The 21,749-nt window shown below is 46.6% G+C and overlaps 1 protein-coding gene across 1 annotated transcript; it reads right to left on the bottom strand.

The window, feature by feature from the left end:
- Positions 1-2,109: 2,109 nt before the first annotated feature.
- LOC110144433 (cAMP-regulated phosphoprotein 19) lies at positions 2,110-2,518 on the bottom strand. The gene has a single exon (XM_070463912.1). The coding sequence runs from the start codon at positions 2,466-2,468 to the stop codon at positions 2,130-2,132; it is 339 nt and encodes a 112-aa protein (XP_070320013.1). The 5' UTR covers positions 2,469-2,518; the 3' UTR covers positions 2,110-2,129.
- Between the last annotated feature and the right edge of the window lie 19,231 nt (positions 2,519-21,749).

Here is a 21,749-nt window from a genome sequence, read left to right as displayed (position 1 = left end):
TCTCTGGGCAGTTCCTGCCCGTGCTGGAGCCACTCTACAAAGCGTTCCCAGCCCTTTGAACTACCCAGATGCCTCCCCTGTGCCCCGCAGCCCAGGCACTTCTCTCTACCCCACTTACCGTGCCCTAGCTTCACCAGCTGACTATGTGGGCCTCCTCACCCCCAACCCTGTGCTCCATGGACACCCAGAGCATGAGCGCACACACAGTGAGGTGAGCAAGTGGGCTCCCAGTCAGGAGCATTGCATCCTGGGTGCATCTCAAATGGAGAATACATGAATGAACCCACATGAGGGGGTCATAGAGCCTTGTCAACTGGTCATAGGAAGAACAGAAACCATTCTTGTTTCCAAGAAACAGCCCCCCAAGATGGCCATCCTCCCCACTGCACACTGGCCTTGCTACTCTGAGGCTATGACCGTCCTGTGGGCTTTTCAAGACATCAACACAAAAAGGAACATGAGTTTCTGAAGAACTATAAAAGCTAATTACCTCTTCTAATAGCTTCAAGCATGAAGAGCACAAGTAGATGTGGACCTTACATGTCTGCAGCCACAGCAGAGCGCAGCTCAGAACCACAGCTAGTGCCTGGGACAGAAGAGTATCGGCGGCTGGAACCTCACAAGCTCTCCATGTGTCTACTTCTACCCACCCCTCCCATTTCCAGCCTCACCCCTTCTCCCACAGTGAGCAGCAAAATACCTCTGGGCTCGACTGTTGAAGGCAGCAAGGCTACTGGGTTCTGGGGACACGGTGTCTCCACAAAGCCAGGCTTGCCAAGGGCAGGACGAGCAGGCGATGGCAGGTGATAAAAGGCTGTGGGTAGAGGCCAAGACCAAGTTTAAAACTGAGGGAGACATTTGTGTTAATAGAGTTAGAAATCAAGTCTTTCACTATAAAAGACATGAGATGGAAGGTAAAAAAAAAAAAATAGAAGGTCAAATAAAAAACCTGTAATGTGAAATTGGAATTATTTTTTTTTCACAAGAGGCAAAGTATTTATTCTAGTGTCCCCCAAATTGACTGTGGAAGTAAAAAGTTTCTACATTAAAAAAGTTTATATAAATTATATGAATAGTAATTTTCATAAAAGTCAAAATGAAACATTCTGCATAGGACAAAAGATATGCCTAAGCAACATATCATATTTGCACAAGGCCACTGAATGTCATGGGTACTACTAACAAATGAAAAAGCTTAAGTCTATGGCAGTCTGAGCAAAGATTTCAGTTTGGTATTCTATAACCCCAAGACTATAAACTACTCTTACTATACAAAAGCTCTAATGACATACAGAGTTTTTTGTAGGAACTCTTGTGCTTCTGGTTGGCACATTATCTACTCTTCAATATGTGAAAGTAATACAGACAGTTGTGAGAGGTTGTGCAAAACTATTGTATTTACAAAAATGGCACAAAAGTGAATTCAACAGTCGATGCACATGCACACTTCCTTCACATCTTCAATGACAGAAGGTATTCTGAACACTATAGAACTGAATAAGAACACTAGCTTGAACAGCAGCTGTTAAGCAATAGAGTCACGTAAGTTACACCGGAATGGGCAAATATTGCCCGAGTAAAATTCTATTGTTAAAGCTGAAACAGATTTAAGGCCATTCAAGTTCAAGCACAGGATACAAATCTCTTGGAGCCCCGTTCATTTGTGTTTGAAATATGTGACCTTTCTTCTAACTTGTGGTCTTAAACTTCTGTTTTACAAAACCCAAAAGGAAAATCCAGAAGAAATCAACAGTAGAGGTTATATTAAATAAGAGTAACATACAAAGCTATAATTAAGATGAATTAAAGAAAGCCAACATTAAAACTGCAAAACTTGTTTGTTACTTGTTGGATCCAGCCCTACACTAGGAGTTAGGTAATATATACAATTATTTTCAAGTAGATTACTTTATGTTGCTCTAACATGTTCTTTTCATCAGTGCACTGTTAAACTAATCAAAAACTCTACACATGTATATTCCCTTACAATAGCAGCACACACTACCGCTATCTGCAAAGCCATCACTCTCAAATGACATAGGGAGTAAAAGGAAATAAAAAGCAGAGGAGTAACATATTAAGGAGAAATAATGGGAATTAGAAGATCCATGCAGTTCAGCTCTTTTTAATCAGCCAGCCAGTTTGCTAGCAACAAGAGATGGTTTCCGTTGAGGAAGGTCCTGTGGAGTGGGAATGTGGTCACCAGTGACCTCTGTCTTATCCGGGGTTGCAGTAGGAAGTTGCTTGTTCTTCATTTTTGCTTTAGCCATGTTGTAATCCCCAGAATCAAAATATTTTTGCCCTTTCTGCAATCGTTTCCTTAAAAAATCGGAACCTCCAGGCTTTTGTCCCAGATGAGGATACCTTGCTTTTAATTTTGCTTCTTCAGCTTTCTCTGGACTAGTCACTTTATCTTCCATTTCCTTCTGCTCCTCCGCGGAGGCTGCCTCGGGGACTTCTGCAGACATACTGCTCCCTCTTCCTCCGCTTCTCCAGTTCTGCGACACCCAAGAACTTCCTTCTTGCCTTCTGAAATTGGAATTTAAAATATTAATAGGAATTCACGATTTACCCTATCCTCTGAAAGGGCCTAGAAACTGACACACCAGTAGGAATGATCACACTTTAAGTGCAATTCTTGGGTTCTAAAATCCCCTCACCAGAAAAGACCAGGACTCCATGAAGAAATGAGCAGTTCTAAGGCCAAGCCAGGGAAAAGACAAGATGACCCCAGGACATTTTGTTAGGCCCAAACCAAGGAAATGCATGGGTCAAAAGGACTCAGAAGACACCTTGAAGGGGCTTCTGTTAGACAGATATGGTGTAATGTGAGAATCACACAAAATAATGATTATAATTTATATATAAATTATATAATATAAATTAATATGTACATAATTTATTATGAAACAGAAAATAAATTAAAACCTGAATCTATAATGGTGTGAGAAAAAGGGAAAGAGAAGAGGGAAATTTCAGGGGGGATTAGAAATAAACTTTCAAATGCTCTGGCAGAAATAATAATTAGTATCATTGGCAGATGTGACAACATGTTAATAATTGTTGAAGCCAGGTGGTAGGTAGGCGACATTCATTGTAATCTTCCTTTTATATTTCTGTACACTGGAGAATACTCATTCTAGAAAGTGTGGGGGAAAATAAAAGATGATAACAGGCGGTGCCTTACACATGAGGAGACAGAGAGTTAGGCAGACACTTGTTCTTGGGGAGGATGGGGGAGTGTGTGTGTGTGCATATATGTGTCCATATGTGCATGTGTGAGAGATACAGAGTGCATATACTGTGAGATTTGTGAGTATGAGCAATACGCACACTGTGAGTGTGCTGTTATTCTGTCAAAGAAAGAGACACCATGTATTAGGGTTTTCCAGAATATGAATGTGTGTGTGTGTATATATATACATATGTATGTATACAGAAAGAGATTTATTTTTTAGAAATTGGTTCACAAGACAGTGAGAGTTAGCAAGTTCAAAATTCTGCAGGAGAGAGTTGTCATTGCAATCTTGAGTCCAATGACAGTCTGGAGGTAGATTCCTTCCTTCCCAGGCAACCTTACAGTATTTTCTCTTAAGGCCTTCAACTGATTAGATAAGGCCTACCCACATTATGGAGGATTCTGCTGATGTCTACCGATTTAAATGCCAGTCACATCTGAAAAATACCTGCAGGGACTTCCCTGGTGGTCCAGTAGTTAAGAATTTGCCTTGCAATGCAGGGTGCATGGGTTCTATCCTTAGTCACAGAACTAAGATTCCAAATGCTGCAGAGCAATAAGTCTACATACCCTGAAACTACTGAGACTGTGCACTCTGGAGCCCTTATGCCAGGCCACAGGTACTGAGCCTGTATACCACAACTAGTGTCCGTGCACTGCAGTGAAAGATCCTCATGCCAGAACTAAGACCTGACACTGCCAAATAAATAAATACATAATTTTAATAAATAAAAAATAACTGCAAAGACATATCTAGACTTGAGTTTAATCCAACACTGGAACTCTGTACACTTGCAAAGGTGGCCATACACCATCTGACTGCAAACACATGAGGGACTCTGAGAGTGAGACCTGTTGAGCCCATTCAACTCCCAGAACCATCACTGATAATAATCAGCTGATTGCTGTTAAGTTACATTTTGGGGATATTTGTTATGCAGCCATAGCTAACTTGAACACTAACTAAGCTTCATCCCAACAACCTGTTTCCCAGGACTTTTTCTGCAATAGATGTGCACTGACTCTGTCTTCATGCAATGGTCTGCAATTGTCTTGGGGCAAGGATGAGCTCACCCACATACAAGACATATGTTTTCACAGAAACTTTGGCTTGGAGTTGGGGCCCAGTGTCAAACAGTGGAGAGGGAACAGCTCCCTTCCTGACTTTGTTCTCTTCTCATTGTCCTACCAATTCCTGTTCTTCCTTCCTGACAACAGTGGATCTTTTCCATATGTGTGAGCCCAGCCGCTGGCCCTCAGCATTTACTGAGTAAATAAATGAGATGCCAGGAGGCCCCAGCCATCAGGAAGTAAGGCTGGGAGTGCAGGATGCTGCCTGACCTGTGCTGTACACCCCTCCACCAGGGCCTAACCAAGGGGAGCAGGGGGTGATGAGGAGGTGCCCAGGAGGACCTATGGCTCTCCAATCCCTTGGAAAGATGGTGAATGTCCAGGGCCTGTGAAGGACCAACCCAGAGTGGGCTCCTAGTAAACAGTATGGTTACTCCAAGCTGATGAGCTGTCCCACTTCCTGTGTGTTCATCTCTCCATCCAGTGCAGGGCACAGAACCAAAGACTTAGCCCTCAAGAGAGATGTGCTTTTTCAGGGTCTCCTGGGTTAACTGTCTCTTCTCCTGGGTTCCTTGTCTGTGGTTTTCCAACAGCATCCCCAGCACAAGCCAGGTCCCCAGCTGCCCAGGTGGGAGGAACTTCACAGGAGGCAGTCAGGCTCACTGGAAAACAGATGGTAAACAAGCAAGTGAATCATCTTCTGCCTGGTGGTAAAAAACAGTGCGGGAATGTGCAGTGAGGGCTTTGGAAAGGTGACATTGAGTGGAGGGCTGAGCAGGAGTGTGAAAGCGTGAAGGCCATCCTAGCGGGTGGGTGGGGAGGGGAGCAGTGACCCCGAGAAGGAGGGGTGCGCCTGCATGTGAAGGACGCAGAAGGGCCAGGGTGGCCGCAGGAGACAGGGCAACAACCAGGAGTGCATCCAGAGGAGCCTTAGGGAGTCCCTGGAGGGCAGGGAGCGTCAGAGAGTCCAAGTCTCCCCACAGACAGGATGGAGGCATAGCAGGACCCAAGCAGAACCCGGTGCCCTGGCCCAGGCCAGTGGCAGGGAAGCGGGTGCAGCTAGGTCTAGAATCCATCTTGAAGACAGAGGTAAATGTCTTTGCTGCAATGCAAAGAGGGTTGGACAGGAAAGAGAGGTCTTAAAGGTGCGAAGGTCTGAAGAGGGGTGTGAAAGAGAGCCAAGCCGCCTTCCACCAGAGGACCCAAACCTTCCCTTGGAGAAGACGGTGGGATTTGGTGTTCCCGCACTGGGCAGTGACTGAGAGAGCACCCCATAGGCCATTGCCACCCTCAGGTGCTTGCCAACACTGCCCAGGCTAATGCGGAGGCACGTGTGTCCCCAAGCCCGAGAATGTTAATCTACTCCATCTTCCGGGAAAGCTGCTGGGTTCTACTAACACAGAAAGGACGGCCCAGGAGGATGCGGCCAAAGTCACTTTCTTTTCTCATAATCACCAGGACTCATTCCCTCCAGGCAAATATGAGCCAGAAACACCAGTGCACGCCCCTTGGAGATCCTGAAAATCAGTCTCTATCACCCAAAACAGCGTGATGTGTTTATTGTGTGCCCCTAACTGTATATTGTCACCCTGCTTATTTAACTTCTATGCAGAGTACATCATGAGAAACGCTGGGCTGGAAGAAGCACAAGCTGGAATCAAGATTGCCGGGAGAAATATCAATAACCTCAGATATGCAGATGACACCACCCTTACGGCAGAAAGTGAAGAGGAACTAAAAAGCCTCTTGATGAAAGTGAAAGAGGAGAGTGAAAAGTTTGGCTTAAAGCTTAACATTCAGAAAACTAAGATCATGGCATCTGGTCCCATCACCTCATGGGAAATAGATGGGGAGACAGTGGAAACAGTGTCAGACTTCATTTTTTGGGGCTCCAAAATCACTGCAGATGGTGACTGCAGCCGTGAAATTAAAAGACGCTTACTCTTGGAAGGAAAGTTATGACCAACATAGATAGCATATTAAAAAGCAGAGACATTATTTTGCCAACAGAGGTCCATCTGGTCAAAGCTGTGGTTTTTCCAGTGGCCATGTATGGATGTGAGAGTTGGACTGTGAAGAAAGCTGAGCACCGAAAAATTGATGCTTTTGAACTATGGTGTTGGAGAAGACTCTTGAGAGTCCCTTGGACTGCAAGGAGATCCAACCAGTCCATCCTGAAGGAGATCAGTCCTGGGTGTTCATTGGAAGGACTGATGTTGAAGCTGAAACTCCAATACTTTGGCCACCTGCATGAGAAGAGCTGACTCATTTGAAAAGACCCTGATGCTGGGAGGGATTGGGGGCAGGAGGAGAAGGGGACGACAGAGGATGAGATGGCTGGATGGCATCACTGACTCAATGGGCATGAGTTTGAGTAAACTCCGGGAGTTGGTGATGGACAGGGAGGCCTGGTGTGCTGCAATCCATGGGGTCGCAAAGAGTCAGACACGACTGAGTGACTGACTGAGTGACTGAACTGAACTGAACTTTGTCTTTCATTCCACATCCAACATTCCAGAAGCTTGTATATTACCTGGAAAGGCACATAAAAATGGGACCTCAGGTCACATCAATTGAAAAAGGTCCTAACTCATGTTGTGCACAGAGAAGGCCATACAGTCCAGCATGGTACAACACAAGAAAATGCTGTAAGTACAGAGCCTTTGAGGAAAACTAGGACACACACTCAAATTCTGTGACTTTGACAAGCTACTCATCTCTCTGATCCTCAGGTTATTCACGTGGGAAAAACATAAAAGAGCCCATTTCACAGGTACTGGTGAAATTTGATGAATTCATATGTGAAACTCCAACCCATCCCATTCACCACCAGTGCCCACCACAAAAAAAAGCCCTCACAGAGTTGTCAGGACACCTGATGACAGTCAGAGAGGAAAGGATGGGCCCAGAGGAAGGAGTGAATAAGCCAGATGCTCCAGGATATCTGCAAGGCCCAAAGGACAGCGCAGTAACATAGTAGGGACTGCTCACTAGCCACCGACAGCAGATAAGCAGCAGCTGGTGACCACAGCGAGCTGCTCCTATTCACACTTACTTTCTAAGTGTGCGTCAATCACGTCCTTTATTCCTCCAGCAACTTCAGGAGGAAAGTGCAGGCGATCACAGCTGCAAAACTCATGGCTGTGGCTCAGCCTCATGGCCCCACATTCAGGCAACAGACGGCCCACGGTTCAGCTCAGTGTCCCCGCACGCTGCAGCCAGGCTCCCCACCTCCCGGGCAAACTCTCAGACAGCGCCAAGACCCAAGGCGCTGATTGAACTCTAGCTAACTCCCACCTGGGTCACCAGGGACTGACACCTGACCTCTTCTAGACCTGGGTCCTCTGCAAGATGAAGAGGATCATAGCCTGGCACTGCCAAGGTGTCCTAGAGGAAGGGATGATGCTGGAGAAGGTGCTGAAAGCCTCCAGGTAATCCTGGGCCCCTCTGTCCAGAACACACCATGGGCCTTTCAGCTGCTGTGGTTCAGCGTTGGCACAGCCTGGCCCCTCCATCTCCACCTGGCTCCCACCTCCTCCCCCAGGCAGCATCTTCCCCTCCAGCCACAGTGGGCCCCTCCTCAGGAGGAAGTGCCTGAGGCCCACTCTCCCCCTGCTGTCTCATGCTTGTCTGGGAAGGACTATTTACCATGGTGGGAAGAATTTTTCAGTCAAGCTGCCATCCTTCAACGATATTTATGAGGTTGTCACAAGGTGAAACAGAAATATTCACAAATATAAGAGGGCCTGCCTCCTGATACCTATATGTTATAATAAGCTATGGATGCAGACAGTTTTGGCTACACAGAAAAAAATGACTCTGACATGATTATTAAACTCATGAGGCAAATCTTTCCACATTTATCCACAGATGGAGCCTCAAAGTTACCCCAACAAAAGGCGCTCAACAGTGTCTGAATCCCCCTACGTGTCATACCAGGTCCTCCCGTGTTCCTGGCAGCCAGTTCCACTGGGGCCAGCAGGGCAGGAAGCGGGAGGGGAAGAGGATGAACACAGGGAATGCCAATGTGGGCCAGCCAAGGGCACCGACTTTCCACCCAAGTCAGTCCTGCCTGTTCGGCTTTCAATGAAAGGTTGCTGCTGCGAGCCATGTGTTACACCGTGATTCGCGACCTCCAGAGGAGAGGATTTCAATCCGGGGTCAGAGACAAGGCTTGACCACTTGGAGCTTTTTGTGTAGCAGAGTTTTATTAAAGTATAATAGAGATAGGGGAAGCTTCTGACATAGACGTCAGAAGGGGACAGAAAGAGTGTCCCCTTGCTAGTTTTCAGCAAGGCGTTTCATGTGGTTAGCGAGCTGCTGATCAGGTAAGAGAGGCCCCTCAAAGCTGAGAGTTTCACCAGGCCCCTCTCCTGCAATGCGCATTTCTGAGACAGGATGGCATGAGGTGTCTCATCCCTGGTCATAAGATGATTGACATGAATACTGGTTTGTTGAGCCATTATCAGCCCAAGGTTTGAGAAAAGAAAAAAAAAGGTTAGTCTTAGGCAGAACTAGTTTCATCAACAGAGAAGGGGGAAAAAAATGTCTGCCACTTGCAGTTTATTTCCTCCTGCCACTTGGGGACCTCTGGCCTTCCTACCTGTTACCCTTTCGTTCTCCCCCACCCCCCCACTTTTTTTAGGAGAATTATGTTGCCTAGGGGAAGGGGCAGTATTCTCATTCCATAACTGCTTCTGAGCTGATAAGGAGCATCATCCCTAAATTGGTGAGGCAACATATTCCTCACACTCTCATATTGAGAGTCTCTGATCCAGGGGCCCCAAGTAATAGTTGGAGGAAGCTGTGGCCCTCAGTAGGAATTTGGACAACCATTTGTAACTTAAAAGCCTTCATGCAGCTGTAAACAAGTCCAGCTACACAATTACAGATGCAGGAAGCAAACAGCAAGAACAGAACAATCAGAATTCTTACAATTAAGATACTTTTCCACCATGGGGAACTAGTTAACATCCCCCAAAGTGGAGGGACTGAGACTTCGGAGTATCTATAGCCTGAATCATCATGTTCATGTGTTGAGTAAAGTGAGTAACATTAGTGCTCATATCTGGTACATATGTACAACACTGGGTATGAATAATGGCACAAGTTCCTCCTTGTGCAGCTGTTAGAATATCTAAGGCCAATCTGTTTTGTAAAACCACCTTTCTAATTTGTATTTGTTCAGCATTAAGGGCTGAAATAGCTTTTTGAGAATCTTGTAAAGTTTGTTGAGTAAAGTTAGTCAGAGCATCAACTCATAGCATAATGTCTGTAGTTCCCAGAGAGGGAATGAATATTGCAGCCAAATAATCATACCAGTGAAATACAGACCTTGTCCAATGAGTTCTAAGGTGTGGCAAATTAGCAGGCTTCTCTGGAAGCTCTGAAAATATGAAGCCATGAGTAAAAGCTAGACCTAGGGTGCATCTCCCTATCCAGCTAGGGTGAAGCCACGCCCATAGGTAAGAGTCACATATCCAATAGGCCCAGTTTGAAGCAAGCCAGCATGACTGAGGGATCCAGTCCCAATCAGTGCCTGGCCAGGCAAAGCAGGACCTGTACTGGGGCTAGAAAACACAGGAATGATTATATTGCATATTTCATATGAGGCAAAAACCCCAATTGTTTCCAATCATTATAATTAAGTTGTCAGCTAACTTCTAGAGATGGCTCTATTTGTTCCCAGCATATAGGGTATTAGACACTAGGCACCCCTTTTCAGGAGTTAGCCATATGACCTCATCCCATATTTGATAAACATCAGGTAAAAAACCATCAGATCTAGACCCATGTGTCTTCTTATGTGCAGCAAAATAGTCATTAAACCAAGACTAAGTATAATCAAAGTTAAAAGTCACAATACGTCCATAGTTAAGGTACAAAGTGTTATATCAGTCCATTTTAGGATTGTTAGATGTGATCAGATTAAGAAGAGGTATCACATATGATTGTTGTTGGCAAAGGTAGTCACAGACTTGGAGAAAGTCCTTTCCCTGAAGTGGAGACGCCCACCATGGGAAGCCTTCCACTGATGAGGAGGGAAGTGGTCTGCAGACCCAGCAGTTAGACTGATTGTGGAATGCAGCATAGGAGTGAGCCCAGGACAGGAAGGCATTACCTTGAGAGTCAAATGGCAGGCTCGGGACTTTGGGAGTTAGCAGAAGCAGGCCCATATAGATTATCAGGAACATCTGGAAAGTGAAGAGTAAAAGCATAGAGAATAAAGACATAAAAATGACATAGCTTAGCTCTGAAGGGTCAGGATGCCACTTTTTAATTTGAGTGTGGTGCACCCACGAATTGATTCCTGGCACCTTGACAGTTGTGGGAGAAGAAAGAATTACCTCATAAGGGCCTTCCCAGAGGGGCTCAAGAGATTACCCACCCCCCAGGTCCCAATTTCTTTATCAGGACCTCTGTTCACGGCTCAAACAACAGCTTGTTTGACTCAAAGGCTGAATCAGGAGTCACCTCCCAGAGTTCCCATAAAGTCTATTGAAAAGCTGAAATTTGAGTTATATAACAACAACTGATATTTAAGAAGCCAACTGTCTGTCATCCAAATATTAACTTTAGAGTTTAAGATTCCACTCACATCATGAGAAGTCAGTACAGGAAGATTTCACCCATTTGTAAACTTAAGAGCTTTAGGCACTATTAAAGCAATAAAAGCAATTACTCTTAGACAATGTGGCATCTAATTTTCTACTCAGGTATCCTATATGTTTCTGGTGAAGCCCTTGGGGTTGTGTCATAACTCCCAAGGCCATACTTTTTCTTTCAGTGACAAACAAATTAACTCTGACCCTGTGGGCAAGCTCAAAGCAGGAGCTTGCAAGAGGGCAGTTTGAAGAGCCTCAAGTGCCTTTTGGGTATCTCAAGACCAAACCAGTTTGTCAGTTTGGGCTTGTTGAGTTTCAGTTACAAGTTTATGTAAAGGCCTGGCAAGTTCCACATAACCAGGAATCCAAATGCAGCCATAGCCTGTGATCCCCAAAAATCTTCTCAACTGTCTTAAAGTCGTAGGTAAGGGATGATTTTGTATAGGCTTACTTCTCTGGGGCCTATGGCCCTCATCCCTTTGGGTATGATTAGGCCTTCAAATCAATGACTGAAAATATTTGGCTCATTCAGGAATTTCAGACAATAGAGTATAAGGATTAGACATCATGGGGTGTAAAAACCACAGCCTCATTTATTACCCATAAATCTTGAACTAGTCTCCATTTATCATTTGACTTTTTCACACCCAAAATAGGAGTGGTTACAGGGAATTAATAGCCCCCACTCCTTCAAATTCTCAATGGGTTTTAACCCTTCCATAACCTTGGGTTTTAGAGGATACTACTTTTGATATGGAAATATGTGCAGGTCTTTGAGCTGGACAACAACAGGAATAGCATTTTGTGTTCGACCCACAGTTTTTCCATCAGCCCACACTCTAGGATTTACATTTTGTTCAATTAATGGGAGAGAAAGAGAGGGCTCCATATTCATGAAAACAGAGGCATGGACCTTGCTCAGTATATCCCTCCCCAAAAGGGGTGAGGGAGACTCTGGCATGATCAGAAACTCATGTGAAAACAGCACAGAGTCCCAGTTGCAGCTTAGAGGACAACTGAAATAATAACATTTGGCTCATCCAGACAGTCTTATTACAGTAGTGGATCAAGAAGAAAGTGGACCACGGGCTTCAGTAAGCACAGAGTAAGTTGCTCCAGTGTCTGAAAGAAAGTCAACTGATTGGCCCCACTATAGTTATTAATACCCAGGTTTCCTCAGATGTAATTAGAATGGGAGCTTGTGTGGGGACCCCTGGGCAACTTCAGTCCTGATTGTCCTAAGAGTCTGATCTCTGGGGCCTATGCCTCTGTGAGCAGTCTCTCCCCCAGTGTGGTCCTTTGCAGACTGGACATGGACCCAGGAGCAGCTTAGAAGTCTGAGGGCAATCCCACTTGAGGTGCCCCTCCTTCCCACAGTAATAGCAAATCCATCCCTTTCCACCTGGGTCCCTCTGGGCACTTTTCTCAGGCTGTCTCAGAATGGTTCTGACCACCATTATTAGGGCTTCAGTCTGTTCCTTGGTCTTTCTCTGCCTTTCCTTCCTCTCCTCATATTCCCTGCCATAATAAACTGCCTAATCCAGTTGCAACAAATTATCTAAAGACTGATTTGGTCCATATGCCTGTTTTAGTAGTTTACAGCAGATATATGGTGCTAACCGAGAAACCTTTCTTTTAAGATCACTATTCCCTCTTCGCTTTTAGGATCAATCTCAGTGAATCTGAAAAGGACTTCTCATAGTCTATCTAGGAATTTACCAGGTGCTTCCTTCTTCTCCTGTTCTGTTTGCCAATTTGGCATCATTTAAAGTCTTAGCACGTGCTCACCTGAGTCCTTCAAGAATACATCTGACAAAATGACTCTGAACCCATCTTTCTTTAGTCATGTTGTAGTCCCAGTCTGGTTCTATAGTTGGGACTGCCTGATTCCCAGCAGGGAGGGTGGCTATCTCGTCCTCCCTCTTTCCTGCTGATTCATTATCAACCCATTCATCTCCATAGGCAAAAGCTTTCTCCAAAACTCAAGTTTTTGAGTTAGGAGTTAGTGTCTGCCCCAGGATATACCTCACATCTTTTCAAGTAAGGTCATAAAACAGAGGAGCACCCTTAAAGGCTCTAGTATATTTTTCTGTGTACTCCAAATAATTTTCCAGATCCTCCTTGATTCTCTGTATTTCTTGATAAGAAAAGGGCAAAGAGACAGATTGATTATTTTTCCCAGTGGGTTCTTTATGAAGCAACAGCAGCTTCCACAGCTGCTCCTCAGCTGCTCTGGCTGCCCTTCACATATGATCCCAGGGATTGATTGCAGAAACCTGTTCTTCCTTATCTGTCTGTCTCCTGTCCTCCATCTCAACCTGCATTTCACCATTTGTTTTACCTGTCTGAGCTCCCCTTACTTCAACTATCTGAGTTTCAGTTGAAACCAGTGTGGTCCGAGGTCATATTGAGACAGGAGTTTGAACCTCTCCTGAGACTGGAGCAGCTTGGATTTCAGTTTGAGTTTCTACCAAGAATGAGGCACCCATCGCCTGACAGGTGCCCTGAGTCCCAGTTTGCTCAGTTGGAAGCCCCGGATATGGGGGCAAAGTAGGAGGACAGGAGAGAGCTGAAGGTTTCACACCCAAATCTATACCCTTAGGACAGAAGTCTGGCATGTTTCACAGAGAGAAAAAAAGGCAACACATATGCTGTTTCTGCCAATTTCCCTTATTTTCTACAGAACCTGTCTAATTGTAAGACAGTATTATAATTAAGAGACCCTCCAACTGGCCATTGTTCACCATCCTCCAATGGATACCATGGCCATGCAGTATCACATAGGAAGATCAGGTGTGTCTTCTTTAAGCTCTGGGGATCAAATCTATCCCAGTTTCTCAGGATGCAGTTCAAAGGAGTGAAGCTTGAATTGTTAGCTTCCATCAGTAAGAGAGAAAAAGCAGCGTCCAGCAGCCTTTTCTACCAGAGGCGTCCCTCCCTGCTCTAGATGGGGGTGGAGACAGGTCTTCCACCTAAGCTTCCTTCCCTGGCCAGAGTTAACCTGTCTCTTACCAAAGCAGATGTCCACTACTGGCCCTCCCCATTCTACCACCAAGGTGGGATGGAGATGCGCCAGGGGTTAGACCTGGTGGCCTCCCAGATTGATGTCCTGTTCCTCACCATTAAAACTTTGCCTGATTTCTGCTCCTCCTCTGATGCCACCCCGGGTGCAACAGAGTAGCCTTCCAGAATGCCTCCGAAGCTAAGACTACCAGGGGAGACATCTGTCTCCTGCGTGGCTGTGCACAGTCGTGAGTATATTCCTGACCACAATAGAACTGGCCAATCATAAAAGGTGATTGGAACTAGAGCTCCACCTAGCTACCAAACTAGGTAGTTTGCGCTTGTCGGCAGTGCGCAATAAAAACCTGCATAGAATTGCAAGTCCCTTGAAAGTCTGTGATCCGACAGGTTTGGTTAGTAGTTCTAATTTCTCAGACAGTTACAAAATGGCCAAAGAGGCCAGGAAAAGGTGACCGAGAAAGGAATGTTTGGTCCACATGATTCATCCATTTCTGACCACTGCCCCCGCAGGGACGTTGGGTGCCTCTTGGTATTGGCAGGTTGGTATAGACCCCCCAACAAATCTCCCCTTGGGGGCTGCCTTCAGTCACTACGAGGCACCACAAAACCGCAGAGCAGGGTTCAATACTCACTTCGTGGCCAATTACATGTGTCTTTGATGCTGCTTTCACACACAGTCACGTAGCAGAGTTAATAAAGTACAGAAGAAAACATGTTTACTAGGAGAGCAAAGAGCTAGAGCTCCAAGCATCCTGACCTTGTCTTGAGATCGTGGCTGAGCCCCCAAGATGAAAGGTTGCTGCTGCGAGCCATGTGTTACACCGCGATTCTCGACCTCCAGAGGAGAGGATTTCGATCCGGGGTCAGAGACAAGGCTTGACCACTTGGGGCTTTTTGTGTAGCAAAGTTTTATTAAAGTATAATAGAGATAGGGAAAGCTTCTGACATAGACGTCAGAAGGGGACAGAAAGAGTGCCCCCTTGCTAGTTTTTACCAAGGCGTTTTATGTTGTTAGTGAGCTGCTGATCAGAGAGAGGCCCCTCAAGGCTGAGTTTCACCAATATGCAATACGCATTTCTGAGACAGGATGGCATGAGGTGTGTCATCCCTGGTCATAAGATGATTGACATGAATACTGGTTTGTTGAGCCATTATCAGCCCAAGGTTTGAGAAAAGAAAAAAAAAAAAGGTCAGTCTTAGGCAAAACTGGCTTCGTCAAAAGAGAAGTGGGGGGGGGAAGTCTGCCACTTGCAGTTGATTTCCTCCTGCCACCTGGGGACCTCTGACCTTCCTGCCTGTTAGCCTGTCACCAAACAGTGCCCAGAGGCTGAGACAGAAGTGATGCAGGGGGCTGGCTGTAGCCTGCCTGAGAAGCCCACAGCGCTCCAGGCACTTTGCGTGGTGGACTTCTTTTCCAAACGAAGATTTAAAAGGAAGTACCACATATGAAACAGGAATGAGTGACACAGATCTGGATACAATGGGCGAGGGGACTCAGAGTCCAGCCCCCTCTGCTTTCCCTGCCCCCTCAGCCAGCACAGGGACCCCAAGGCAGAAATCTGCAGAGAAAACCCTGCTCCTGTCCTTGCCTCAAGCCTGCTCAGCTGCAGTGCTGTCTGGGGCTCTGTGAACTGCACAGCCTAAGGCTGGTCCCAGGAAATCTGCGGCATCTCTTATGGAAGGCGGTGGCCAGGGCCCTGTCCACACAGCACGAGCGTGCCTGCTCAGCCTTTATTCCTGGGACACTGGCCAGTGCCCAGGACCCCCAGGGAGGCAGACGCCAGCCCAGTCCATCCCCACCTGAAGCCTGCTGGCCCCACAGCGACAGACCAGGTTTCCCACCTCTCAAAGAGGTCTATTCTTACTAAAAACATAAAAGCAGAAATGTAATCTCCCATCACAATATTTTTATAATCTCTGATTTGAGTTCAACTCCTTTGTCTCTCCCACCTGACCCATAAAGAAAAGAGGTGGTTAAGGCCACACTGCCAGTACAGCGTGGAGGTCGCAAGACAGGACTCTGGCACTGGGCAAGCAGCAACCCCATGCTGGGCTGCCCCCTGACCTCAGGACCGCCCCCAGTCTTGGCCTCAGTTATAACAAACAAATGCCTGCAAACTGTCAGGAAGCATTTAACAGGAGGCTTCCTGTGTGCTGTTTGGGATCTGTCAGGAATCCTCTGTTCCTTATTAATTCCTGAATACTCAGGAATTAAGAGGAGACACGCCTTTCCTGGGGCTGAGGAATCCAGGCATTTCCTTTGTTAGTTTTTCAATACGGTGATAAGTACCCTCTTCCTTCTTATGAACCATACGGTAAAAAGTGATTGTTTACAACTCTCTCTCTTTAATAGGGATCGCCTTATGTTTTGTAAGTCTGGAATTTTAATCTTTATCTTTGCTGAGAATAACTACCTTGTAAGACAGTATATATGCCCACACCATGTTGATTAAAACACCTTTGCTCCATCAGAGCTTGGGTCCCTGTGTCTGTCTGTCTGTCTTTCTTTCTCTTCCTCTCTTTCTCTTTATCTCTCTATTTCTGGCTGATTCCCTGGAACGCGAAAGCCGGCTGCATAACCCAGGGAATATTAGCCTCTTTCCTTCTTTCACTTTCTCATCGTCGACTCCGGACCACCAGGTTCCGGTCCATTAAAGGACCAACAAGCAAGCCTTGTGCAAGGATGAAGGGGAACCATATGGAGGCTGAAGGAGCCTTGGCCTTGCAGAGATTGACAGACTCTAATCTCTAATTCTCAGTAGACAAGGAAATATGAAGGCCATTATTTCAGACCAAGCCCTGCATAGATGTCAGCTCAAGACACTGCACCCCAGGCCCCACCACAGAAACAAAGTCCAGACATTTTTCCTTTTTTCTTTGACCAGAAGGAAGCCCCTGCACAGGCCTTGTTGTATGTGTTCTGTGTGTGGAGCCCCTCATCCTGGCCCATCTTATTTCCTGCACCAACAGGTCTTATTTGCTTGCTTGTTGTTACTACTGGGCTCTCAGTACGGAGCCTTGGATCTTCCCAGCGTGTAAAGACAGGCAATGCCCAGCAGCTGAGTGACGGGTGAGGCTGGGTATTGGGAGAGAGGGGTGCACCCTCCATATGGCCCAGGAGTGTGTGCAGGCTGCCCCTGTCAAAGCAGGAGGGCCACGGGAAGACCACACAGACAAGGGGCCAGCTCCCAGGTCTCCATGCAGGACCGGACTCCCTTGGGCGAGGTGGTCCAGCAGGGGCATGGCTTCTCCACATCTCACCACGTGCTGCCTGGTGACCCAGTGGACCAGTGTGGGCTCTGGGCCCAGGTGAGAGCTGGGAACATCACTCACTTCTCATGCCACCCCGACTCCATGCAAAAGAAGTACAATAATACCACGTCCCAGGATCGGCTTCTCCCCTCTGGCCCCCTGCTGCAGCCCCCTACACCTCAGACCACCCCAGCCCAGCCCCAGTTGCCACCAGGGCTCCTGCTCTCCCCATTCCAACAGGAACACAGTCCTTCCCATCTGTGGGCCTGAGGACACACAGAACATGACCCTGGAGGCCACCACAGCAGCTGCAGGACCAGGCACCCACTCTCAGTGGGAGGGGACTAGCCCTGCTCAGCCTCCTGTCAGGCTGCCATTTCCAGGTGCTGGGCAGCTCCTGTCAACAGCTGGCACCCAACCCAGACCACCCAGTGCTGAGCACGTCTGCTGCTCACACTTACAGAGCAGGCTGCTCTGACTCTCACCCTAAAGGACGGCCATCAGCAGGGCAGGGCTCCCTCCACTGGAATACAACACCCCCTACGGCAGCGGAGAAATGAGAAGATCAGGGGACTCCGGCTTCCTCTTTTCTGGCTTCTCTCCTCTTCTCTTCTCTCCAGGGTCTGTGTGAATGCTCCCTGTCAGGCGTATTCCTTGATCCCTATGGAGTGACATCACAAACTGGCCGAGCCAGGCCAGCAGCCTCTGCAGTGAGAACAGAGCTTGCCAAGCCCAGGGCATCAGTGGACGCAGCAGTCCTCACAGCAGGGGCTATGCCCGTCAGCCAGTCAACAAGCATTCAGGCTGCTTCTGTGATGAGCCAGGCCTGTCTAGGGCAGGTGGAGGGCAGGCCAGTAAACAAAAAAACCCTCGGCTCTCAGGGAACTTACCTTCTAGTGAGACTGAACAGGCGGTAAACAAAAGATTAAGCGTGTCAGATGGTCTTTCCTCAGGAGAAGAAATACAGCAGGGAACACTGGGATGGGAGGGGTGCAGACGCAGACACTCTTCCACCATTGAGGCTTTCTGTGGACTCAACTCAATGAAATAATATTTTGGGGAGTCCCCCATTTGCCACTGGCATACATGTCCAACGAACTGGCCAGAGCATAGCTTCCCATAGTCTCAGATCAAGAGAACTGGGAAAAACAGGAACTCAGTTTATTCTATATTCAGACAAATACCAAAGAATGACTCTTGTCATAGGAATCTTCTAACTCCCTTTCCATTTGTAAATCAGCATCCTAAACAGCACGGCTTTAGTGAGCTGGTGACGGATGCACTAGAAGCGCACTCCCCCACATGCCCATAAATCAATTTACTGTTTCAATTAATCTTGATTCTTCCTCTCCCGCAATTCACGTGGCTGCTTTTTAAGTAAGTCATCTTTGGAGCTTAAATGAGCACAAGCAAGAACACCAGCTAATTTATCATTTTCACTGTAGATGATTCCACATCCCTGAAGTATCTCTCAGTCCCCTCGATGGGCCAGCAGAAGTGTTCTCCCAGCCAGCCATGGGGTGACAGTACTCCCCTAACCGCTTGGCCAGTGAGAGTACCCAACATGTTGTGCCTTGTCTACTTGGACAGACCATAATTTCAGATGCCCATATGAAAGAAAAACACTCATTTCCCCCACAGAAAAGAGTGTTGAGCCTGGGCAGCCCAGAAATGGAGACAGGAGGAGGCCAAGGGAGACTTGTGGAAGGAGCAGGGAGCAAGTGGTCAGCAGCCTTGCCAGCATGTAAGGTGCGTCAGCCAGCATTGCTGACCTAAGTTCAGCTCAAAGACTTGTTCTGTTCCCTTCAGGAAAAACACTGGAAAGCCCCACCATAACCCCTCTCTGGATCCTAGCAAGGAGTTTCCATGTAGGTTAAAGAAGAAAGTCACATGGCCTGTCCCCAGCCTGGCAGGAGAGCTAGGAGGACACTGCAGAAAGGATGGGCAGCCAGCCACGTGACCAGACCCGTGTGGAGACGCGGAGGGAAAGAGCAGGGCACCCCAGGAACTGAGTTGGAGAGACCGCTCAGGCACAAACCCGCAGTCTCTGGGCTTTGCCCCTGCCTTGCCACCCCTCCCCGCCTCCTCTGGCACTGTCGCCCCACCCCCAGAGGACCCGGCCTCCTGAGCCAGCTTTTGGCCCTCTCTTCAGCCAGCCTCTCCCTTCCCTTCACACCCTCAGTGACTCCTCAGGGCCTCAGGATAAAGTCCCAAGTCCTCTGACGGCATTCCATGGCCTTCCTGATTTTCCTCTGGAGTCTCACTGCCCATCCCCACCTGGAGGTCCATCCTCACTCAGGGGCCTGTGGTTCCCAGGACAGTCCAAGCTTCCAGGTACCTGCAGGCCAAGGCTCAGGTGAGGAACTCTTCCCACCCCTCCTGTGCCTGAGCACTCAGACTTGGGTCTGACCTCAGTCATGACCAGGTTTTCCGTCCTGATCCTGATGCTCCCCTGGTGCTCAGCGCTCCCTGGGGCTTTACCCATCAGAATGTTTCTCATCCAGTCCTGGACTCTGCTTATTTCTCTCCACTACCAGACTGTGAACTCCTTTAGCAGAGGAATGGTGCCTCCTTACTGACTCAGTCAGACATGCAGCCACAGACACCTGTGTAAGGGAAGACTGGACGGATGGAGGGATGGATGGAAAATATATTATAAACCATAAACACTTAAAGAGAGGGACCTAGTCACTTTCAGGAAACCAAGTCTTTGAGTCTCAAAGAGCCAAAAAGTGAAATATCCTTTTATGTGTTGTATATTAGGAGATAACATGTTCTTTTTTTAAATATCTATTTATTTATCTCTGGCTGCCTTGAGTCTCAGTTGTGGCCATGGGCTCTTCATTGCAGCATGTGGACTCTGTCGTTGCAACACGCTGGCTTAGTTGCCCCCACAGTATGTAAGATCTTAGTTCTCAAAAAAAGTGTGTTAGTCATTCAGTCATGTCCAACTCTCTGTGACCCCATAGACTGTAGCCCACCAGGCTCCTCTGTCCATGGAATTCTCCAGGCAAGAATACTGGAGTGGGTAGCCATTCCCTTCTCCAGAGGATCTTCCCGACCCAGAGATGGACCCCAGGTCTTCTGCACTGCAAACACGTTCTTTACTGTCTGAGCCTCCAGGGAAGCCCAGACCAGTGATCAAACCTATGTCCATTGGAAGGCAGATTCTTAACCACTGAACCACCTGGGAAGTTCCAGGAGATAATGAATTCTTTTTCAAACTCTGCCATGGACTTACTGGTTGATTTCGGCCAAGACACTTCCCCACTGTGGACTCAGTCTCCCCATAGAAACAAAATACTGATTTCCAGGTCCTATAAGATGGTGGGCTAAAATAACGTCAAAACCTTTCTAATACAAAAATCAAGAAATACTCAACTGAGTACTCAACCAAGAAATACTCATGTATAATAATTTTTAAATGCATAACTGGACTCATAAGATATAAATGAAGGGACTTGCCTGGTGTTTCAGTGGCTAAGACTCTGTGCTTCCAATGCAGGGGGCCCAGGTTCAATCCCTGGTCAGGGAACTAGATCCCACATGCTGCAACTGAAAAAAAAATAAAAATGATGCCACAGCTAATGATCCCACATGCTGCAACAAAGATCAAAAATCCTAAGTACCATAACTAAGGCCTGGCACAGCCAAATAAATAAATAAATAGAAATAAATGAACATCTTTACATGTCAGAAACAAAAGGAACACTAAAATCTGCACCCTGATATATAAACTGATGCTTTGACTTTCCAGTTAGTGGCTTGAGAGAGTTTTGGGTCCAGTTGATTAGAGCCTAAAGTGTTTATACCTACCCAAGACTCATGAAGATGACATAATTCTTCTAAAGCACAGAATTTTGAAAGTTACACAAATAAAACCTCCTGAAATGAAAAATATGTTAATTCAAATTAAAAATCCAAAGGGATGGATTCAATAGCAAAATTTTATATTTGAAGAGAAAAGTAGTAAACTAGAAGAAAGAACTGAAAAAGTTAGAATAAAGATCAAAAGCTGGCAAGTATGACAGTAAGGTTAAAAAAAAGTGGGGTAGAGAATGTGAAGGTCCAACATCCACTGAATAGATGCTTCAGAGGAGAGAATAGATAGAATGGAAGAGATGTAATTTTTAAAAAGGAAATGGCTAAGAATTTTCTCAAAAATTTATTAAAATATGAATCTTTAGGACTTGCCTTTTGGTCCAGTGGTTAAGAACCTGCCTGCCAATGCAGGGGACATGGGTTCACTCCCTGGTTGAGGAGGATCTCACATGCCACAGGGCAAATAAGTTCATGCACCACAATTACTGAAGTGGTGCAGCTAGAGGCTGCTCTATAACAAGAGATGTCACTGCAACAAGAGCCCTTTCACCTCTGCTCACCACAACTAGAGAAAGCCCACATGCAGCAATGAAGACCCAGCACAGCCATAAATAAATAAATAAAATTAAAATAATAATATATGTGAGGTGTATACTGTATCATAATTATTTTTTAAAATGAATCTTCAAAAAGGAACCCTCCTTACGCTGATGGTGGGAATGTAACTTGGTGCAGCC

This window comes from Odocoileus virginianus, unplaced genomic scaffold (assembly GCF_023699985.2).
Source record: "Odocoileus virginianus isolate 20LAN1187 ecotype Illinois unplaced genomic scaffold, Ovbor_1.2 Unplaced_Contig_9, whole genome shotgun sequence".
Taxonomy (NCBI): Eukaryota; Metazoa; Chordata; class Mammalia; order Artiodactyla; family Cervidae; genus Odocoileus; species Odocoileus virginianus.
Note: the sequence above shows the minus strand (reverse complement) of the source record. Positions and strands in the feature narration are given on the sequence as shown.

Coding starts and splice junctions, on each gene's coding strand:
- LOC110144433 (XM_070463912.1), bottom strand. CDS start 2,468: ATGTCTGCAGAAGTCCCCGAGGCAGCCTCCGCGGAGGAGCAGAAGGAA.